At 35.7% G+C, this 7,872-nt stretch overlaps 1 protein-coding gene across 1 annotated transcript; it reads right to left on the bottom strand.

Annotated features, from left to right (window-relative positions):
• Nucleotides 1-945: 945 nt before the first annotated feature.
• Nucleotides 946-7,872, bottom strand: LOC105158426 (magnesium transporter MRS2-I). The gene is made up of 11 exons (XM_011075184.3): nucleotides 7,396-7,872; nucleotides 6,690-6,719; nucleotides 5,876-6,026; nucleotides 5,558-5,679; nucleotides 5,052-5,126; nucleotides 3,186-3,410; nucleotides 3,055-3,099; nucleotides 2,051-2,095; nucleotides 1,923-1,952; nucleotides 1,465-1,584; nucleotides 946-1,375 (listed from the first exon to the last, which is right to left on the bottom strand). The coding sequence occupies exons 1-11, from the start codon at nucleotides 7,651-7,653 to the stop codon at nucleotides 1,289-1,291; spliced, it is 1,188 nt and encodes a 395-aa protein (XP_011073486.1). The 5' UTR covers nucleotides 7,654-7,872; the 3' UTR covers nucleotides 946-1,288.

The raw sequence follows: 7,872 nt of genomic DNA, 5'->3' as shown, positions 1-7,872 counted from the left end.
TTATCTTATATTTAATTATTACTACTTTAATTAAAATTTGCAGCTTAATGTATGGGCTTTTGCGCATTTCATTTATTTTGTTGAATAGTAGTAACCATAAAATCTTCAATGGTTTGTTACAAATGAGAATAAATTTAACTATGTGAAAATTATTATATTTTCGACTGACCAAATATTCCAAACTGTAAATAGTTAGAAAAATTCAGTGAATGGTAATGTGGGTTTTCAATTATGACAGTAGACTTAAATAAAAATAAAATATCCAAAGTCCAAAATCATCAGCATGTAGCTCCGTATAACTGATTTAACAAGTTGATCAAAATCAAAGATATATTTATGAAATGCAATAAGAGAAGCTTAATAATAGTAAAAATCATCTTTGCCTACCACTTACTATAAAGTCTTGTTGATCGATTCTCATTCAACTTTGATGAAATTCCGTACCACCTAATCAGCAACATATATAATTAGATAAGTTATGAGCTTGTGGTGTTATCACCTGACGTATGTGATATTGACTCACCATGGGACATTTGTCAATTCCTATGACACCCGCCCAGTTGAAGACACGTGCAGTGGGTGCAGCAGAAATTGACACAACCCCTTTTTTATTGTTATTTTGGAATCCCTGTCAATTTCAGTGTAACCAGTTAACATGCAGCAGGTGCAAACCTGACGTATGTGCACTGGAAATCAACACATGTCCTACTTTTTATTACTTTCGACTGTGTCTATTTCTACTGCACCCAATGCACAAGCACCAAGTGCAACATTTATAATCTAATAATTCACGATACGCTCTTAGGTAGCATGATATGAGCAGAAAGCAGTAATTTCACAATTCCTTATATATATAAAGGAATTAACATCACTTGTCCTTCCCTTGAAATGCAAAAATGAAAATGCCTTAGAAAAACTGAAAAGCAAATAAAACTACACCAGAGATGCTTAGCTATCAACTCACCAATTCCAATCAATTATCTGAAAAAAAACTTATGATACAACAGATTTGCATAATCATGATATACATATACCAGCGTATAAGCGTTTATGGCCCAAAAATTATCAGCAGCTAGATCAAGATGAAGATGGGAGAAGGAAAACGAAGGTGCTAACCTTGAACTTGTATATATCGAAACAGTAGGAGCTCTGTTTTTTTCCTCCCCTTTTCTCATCTTTCCGTCAAGATTTCAAAGGTTATCTAAATCAATTCACAATTAAAGATCCGTTTTAAATTGGATGAATTCGCTGCTCGACTCCAAGAATCTCCAAATAAATTCTGAAAAAATCAAGATCCAACGAGCCCTTTGTACCGAGCATAAGAAATTATGAGTATAAACAGTATTGCACAAAAAGTCCCTGCGAAGATAACCACCTGGAAGAATCAAATAGATCATTTCGCTGTATTATAAATGGAATTTTTGCAAAAATAAAAAGTACGATTTTGATAATTTCAATACCAACCCATTTAAACATGTATCCGTGATCCTCATTCCATGTATATGGGATGTTCATACCAAAGATTCCGGCTACCAAAGAGTAAATAGATAGACATACGGTTCCAGAGCTGAGAAAGAGCTCTAACTGCAGGCAACATGGCGTAGATAAGCGTTGACAAGGGAAATTCAGTTTCATGACCTTAAGACTATAAGTGGTAAATAAATTTAAGGTTTGGATAATTACAAAGAAATCGCTCAATTTTGGAAATTTACACTGTAAGCCCGGCTCATCATGGTTAACATTACAAATCCCTCCTACCATCTGGTTTTGGTTTTTGAGGAGATCTGTAATGTAAAATATGATTGCAATAGGTGTAGCATAAATTTTCAAAATAGAGGAGTTTTCCTGTAATAATCTTAAGCCGGATGGGCTTCATTGATTACCCCCATAATTTGATCAGAATCAAAGTGCATGCAACATACCTGAATGAGCTGGTTTCGATGATTGTCGAGCTGAAATGAGAAGGCATGAAACGGTCTTAGATTGTTCCATATTCAGAACAAGAACAGAGTATCAATCAAACCAAACAAACAATTTCTTGCTAATGTACCTGGATATTAATATAATCTTCTGTATTATCAATGTATTCACGCAGCTGCAAATATAAGAAACGCAGAAATGAGATATATGATATTCAAATAACTAAGAATAATTCAAGATAAACGTAACTGGTAAAGTGGAGACCCTGGGACTAATTCCTCATATTTCGAGATTTTTTACATACTTTATAGCACAATAAAGTACTGTGTCCTTGAAGGGAAAGATAAATAAGAAAACCAGGAAGATATGTCGGAAATAGACATAAAATGTAAGAATAAATAGTCTACTTCCATTTCTTTCTTAATTCTTTTATTACTTCATGATAAAGAAACCCCGGAAGGCAAAAGCCAACAGGACCAACCAATATGAATTCACTAAATGCCCTCAGTGATCTCACTACGAGACAGCAAAAAATAACAGGAAGTATGTGCACCTAACCACGGAACTCACCAAATGAGTAGAATGAATGAAAAATACAAAGTAGCGGTGACACCAAACTTTGGGCCTATCATTCTCCACTTGTAATGATAATAATGTTTATACTCACCTTGAACAACATCATGCCACAAGATTTCCAAAACGTATCCCCACTCATTACCGGCAAAACTATGTTGAGATATTGAGGCAGGGTTTTGTAGGAAGAAACAATCACTGCCAATATTTATAGGTTTTCCTTATTTTCAGTTAACTTAAGTAGCAGATTGTTGAAAGAGGTAGTACCGAGTCATTAATACATAAATATATAAAAGGAAGAGTATGAACCTGGTTGTGGTCTATTCCTGGTGCACTACTCGCTACTGATAGTTCTGAATTTCATCCAAGAAATGATTAAAAGAAAAGATCCCATCATTCCTTCAGCCTATAACTACTAAATATTATTAGACACTAAACCCCCTCACATAATCATAAGTTTGAAGCTGTGCAATTTTTACTGATCCATTTGAACGAGATTTAGAGCTATACATAATAAGAGAACATCTTAATAGGTAATATGAAAGACAACATTCTACATACCGTAGTTAATTTGTTGAATGTGCCATCAATTTGCATAAAGTAGGCCTGCAACATGAACAGCGACTCTTTAATATCTTTTTCTTTCTACCTTTTCCCCCAAAACTCTAGCATAATACGATGAGATTTAGTACCTCCAGTAGCATTTCAAGTTCCTCAACGTCATTCTCATCTCCACGAACTGTAGCAACACTTGCTCTACTGGCCCTAGATATCTTGGATCCTATGGTAGGCGACGCAAGGAACCAACTTGCAGCACCCGAACCACTCACTGGTGATGCCCCGGCCAACTTTCTGGACAAGTAAAGGTCTGCCATATCATCATCATCATCCAAAAGCTGTTCTAACTCATCCCTCACCTGCATAAAATGAAAGGAATAAGTCTAATGACTAACATGAAAAATAATCTCTTCCAAATGGTATCAAGCTTTTCAGCATGTAAAGAAGAGTGCTGTGGAGCACAAAAGATAGAGCAAAGATCACATAGCTTTCAATGAAATTTTCTGGCCAAATTACATCAAATCCTGCAAAGAATTTGTCTTTTTACGCATAGCAAATAGACCAAAGGGCAATTAATAACGTCCTTGAAAATTTTAATACATAGGATGTTCAGTCAACTATAAACACAGTGTCATGCATAAATTTCACAAATCTATGCATGCATGTAATGTTTGTAGATAGAAATATTGTTAACATTAAAAATCTAAGCACAATAAAAAATAAATTATAAAGCCAAAGAAGAGAGTGAGCAAGAAGCCAATCTGCACAACTTGAAGTTGTTTTTGAGTAAATGATAAAAGACTTGAGATGATTATAGGATTTGAGGAAGGAAGAGTGAGACAGACCAACACTTAATACTATATCCTGAATTTCGAACTTTTCCCTTAAATTTGTAGAATTTCAATTAGCATCAATCGGAGTACAGAATGTGTTGGGCACATTTACTTCCAACATCTGAAACAAAATCTCAGTTTTCCTTAGTATTCTTGGACACTCAGATACTGAGAACTGCTCTTGATATCGGTGCCAAAGGCAGTTTCATAATTGCATCTAAATTCTAACACCTTCTAAATAACATTAAATCTTAGAACCCTCCAAACAGTTGAGATTGTACCACGCAGTTTACGTAGGGAGCAAAATAAATGTAGGTATAAATTTCAATCCCTAGAGACCAACACAAAGGGACAAGTGGCGTCATGTGCACTTAATTTAGAACGTGGGGCAATTACCAAGTAAAAGTACTCAATAAGAATTCTCTGCATTCACAGTGAGATTACTTGTTTACTCAATCAAGTGTTCTATCTAGGATGGAGTCATATGCAACATACTGCAAAAAATAAGAAATCAGCTAAACAAATATCATCCAACCCCTATGACAGTAACCATGTTCCAATTCTTTTCAACTCCATTGCATCTAGCTTACTTACAATTAACGAAATATGAAAAGAGGTCGTAAAATAACTTAAATATTTTTAGTGCATTAGGTGCAAGCAGAAGAGGAGGGAGCTGTGCATTGCCATAGTGGTGTAGTTGACAGCAGGAGGAAGCAAGACAAATAGGCACTTCAGCAACTATGTCCAGTAAAAGCAGGTCGAGCAATACTGCCCAATTTACACACACTTGGCCAAAAATTGACCTTTTAAGAAGGAGAATCAGAGCTTTACAGGGAATTGCCACCCTCTGTATGCCTGTCTCACTAGCAGCAATATCTTTTAGCTTGCACAAGCATTAACCTAGTAATTTACCTGATTATATAATCAAACAGTAGTATCCAAGTTGGAGAATAGCTGATACTTTTCACCCCAATAACAGAGCAAAAGAAAGAGAATAACATCAAAGAACCAAACTTTTATTCTCAAACAATATGCAGACAAGGTACATGCAATAGTGCAGTTTAAAGATGTGGCCCCTCACAACAAATAAAGGGAAGACGAAATGGCCCTCACAATTAGGAGATTTCAAATGAATATTCTCCACTTGATAAAAATGAGAGACTCTACCTTTTGTACACGAGCAGTCAACCTTGTCATTTGACTCTTTAACTTCCGTACTCGATCTAAATTACGGCTACTAATCTGCAAACATTTAGCATTAAGAGAAAGCAAATGAAGTAGACATTAAGATTTGTACTAACATCCCAAAAATACAAATTAATTAAATAAAATTTACAAGGGCTGCAAACAATCTGAATAAACAAATTAGACTGAGTTGAAAAAGATTCTAGTTCTGAAGATATCTTTGAGCCTGTGCCAGAGTCATACAGGAAAAGTATTCAACAAATACAGAAGAATAGGTCTTTTACAATCCCAACATATGTAATACACCTACAGCTTAACATTTATCACAACAAAGGCAGAGGTAGTAGAATAATGGTGGAAAAAGGGAAGAAACTCCAAAAATTTTGGCAGAACCACATATTATTACAGCCCTGTTCTTTTGTGGTGGAGGTAGGTTAAAGCTGTTTCAGTTGAAATATCATATTCATGAAACACCAAAAGAAATGCACCTTTGACGTAAGCATATCCAAGGCTGGGTAAACAGCAGTTTCCAATTCTATTGTGCGGGCAGAAAGGTAACTGCAAATGGCTTCCAATGCGACCTCGAGGGCCCGGAACTCAAACGGAGAATCTGCAGTTTACCATGCAACTTATTAGGATGTACAAAATAACTTAAGATAGAAATGCATCGTTTTCAGAAGCTAGAAAGAGGCATTATCCCAGGATGATTGAATAGAGCAAGCAGATTCACTGCTGGCTCATCAAAGTCAAAAAGTGTACTAAACTGTTCCCACATAAGAAAAGAAAAAAGAATTCAGGAAAAATACCATCCTCTTCACCCGTTTCAACATCATGGTGCACGGCTAACTCCTTGCCATCTCCATTATCTTCCCGATTAGCATTCACCGGTTTCAACCGCCTTCGGAGGTCCTCAACTATAGGAACAACATTATCATCCAGTGGATCACGAAGAAGGACCTAACAAATAGTTAATTCGAAATCAAAGCATGTCTTTTAGCTATTGCTGAAACTTTAAAATCCTGAGTCCTAGTTTCCAACAGAATCTGGCTTTTCAGTCAACATATCGTGGGTTTCCACAAGCAAAAACACTAGGAATGATTTCCTTAAGTATCGCTTCTGGGTGAACCAGGCAAGATACCACAAACAAAGGTTCAAAGGGAAATGGAATAGTAAGTAAACAACATAAGCAGAAATGAACTAGGAGCATTTTCATATCAATATGAAAGAGATTTTAACCAAGACGACGAAGTTAAAACCTTAATAGCATTTCCTAATGCTTAAACATCAGCTTTAAAGACCAAAGTCAAACTTATTTGACTGCTATCTCCATCAACTACAAGTCACCACAATTACATGCAAATTTTAACTTATTCATTGACTCCAAACCAGAACCAATGAATAAGCATCCAATTGAGAACTTAGAAGTTATATAAATTCTCATGGATGTGCACATACTTGTCATTCACTTCAGTGAAAATGAGTTAGCAAATTTAGATTCAGAAATTAAACTATAAATCTTTTTTTTGTCAGCTCTGTAGTACAAACAGATGTACTCCTTAAAATCTTGATAGTTTAAGAAACATAGATTAAAATGCAAAAGATGAAATATGAAAAACTCACCTCTTCAGACGTAATGATAGCCTTGATATGCTGCATATTTTCAGCAAAAGAAAATAATAAGAATTTGAATTAAAGTCATCCAAAACAAATTCGCTTGAATACAACAGCACTATATGATGACAGTAGATGCTTAATATCAGATTCTAAAACCAATCTTCATAATCTCAACTTCAGTTTCACATCACTAGAAAAACTAAAACTTTTAACCTTAAATCCTCAAAATAGAACCGTTGACAAAAGATATCCTAACATAAACAAAGGGCCTTCCATATTTCATCCTAAGACCCGAAATCATATGTCTATGAACATTTTTTTTTCAGAGAAAATGATAATAAAACTTGAACACCAAAAAATAATACCAACCCAGGCTTCAAGTTTGGCATAGAAAACTATTAGGTAAAAAGATCAAATACATCAGAAGGATTCAATTCAATTTTTAACCTAGTCTTCAATCTTCACTAGTCTGTACATAGAAATATATTCCCTTTGCCCTCTAAATCAGATGGTCCAAAGTTGACAACAACACTCTGAGAAGAAGAAAAAATAAAAGGGCATCCAATTCATCATTTCAAGGACCCATCCCAACATAATTCATGGCTCGGACTTCAGAAAAGAAAAAAAGGAAAAAAAAATAAAATAAAATAAAGATGCCCAAAAATCCAAAAATCAGGAAATAACAAAACCCTTCAAGATTCAAAAGTTTTACCTCCAAATTGAGAACAATGGCTCTCTCACGGCCTAGAATGGCGGATGGGTAAGACAAGAGGGGGTCGAGAATGCGAAGATCACGAGCGTGTATCTGCACCCGGTGCATGATGGCGTATTTATCAACATCCAGTATAATTTCTTGACCAGAAGAATCAATCAAAATCCAGCTCCGCGACCCGGCTCCCTTTTTCTTCAACCCGCCGACGGCATTCGGAGGATCCGCCGGGACCACGTACCCGCCTTCTCGACCCGTCATCCTCAATTACATCAGCAAAAAGCACTAAGAATTTTAATAAATTTCTGCTACTTCTCAATCAACTGGTGTGCATGTATGTGAGTGTACAGATTTCATGGTTCAGCTGTGTGTAAAATCTCTGACTCTGTGTGCATATGGATGTGCTTCCGAGAAGGAGAAGGGGGAAATCTCTCCCCCTCTATATGAATTTTTTATGATTTTTGGGGTTGCTAATGTTTT

Source organism: Sesamum indicum, linkage group LG3 (assembly GCF_026168435.1).
Source record: "Sesamum indicum cultivar Baizhima isolate 11 linkage group LG3, ASM2616843v1, whole genome shotgun sequence".
NCBI lineage: Eukaryota > Viridiplantae > Streptophyta > Magnoliopsida > Lamiales > Pedaliaceae > Sesamum > Sesamum indicum.
The sequence above is the reverse complement of the archived record's forward strand: the minus strand, read 5'-3'. Positions and strand labels throughout refer to the sequence as shown.

What these genes read in the sequence shown, in the direction of transcription:
- LOC105158426 (XM_011075184.3), bottom strand. Translation starts at nt 7,653, where the DNA reads ATGACGGGTCGAGAAGGCGGGTACGTGGTCCCGGCGGATCCTCCGAAT. An exon ending in TGACTGCTCGTGTACAAAAG is followed by an intron (nt 3,411 to 5,051) that starts GTAGAGTCTCTC and finishes CATTTTATGCAG; the next exon opens with GTGAGGGATGAGTTAGAACA. An exon ending in AAGATTATATTAATATCCAG is followed by an intron (nt 1,953 to 2,050) that starts GTACATTAGCAA and finishes TTCTCATTTCAG; the next exon opens with CTCGACAATCATCGAAACCA.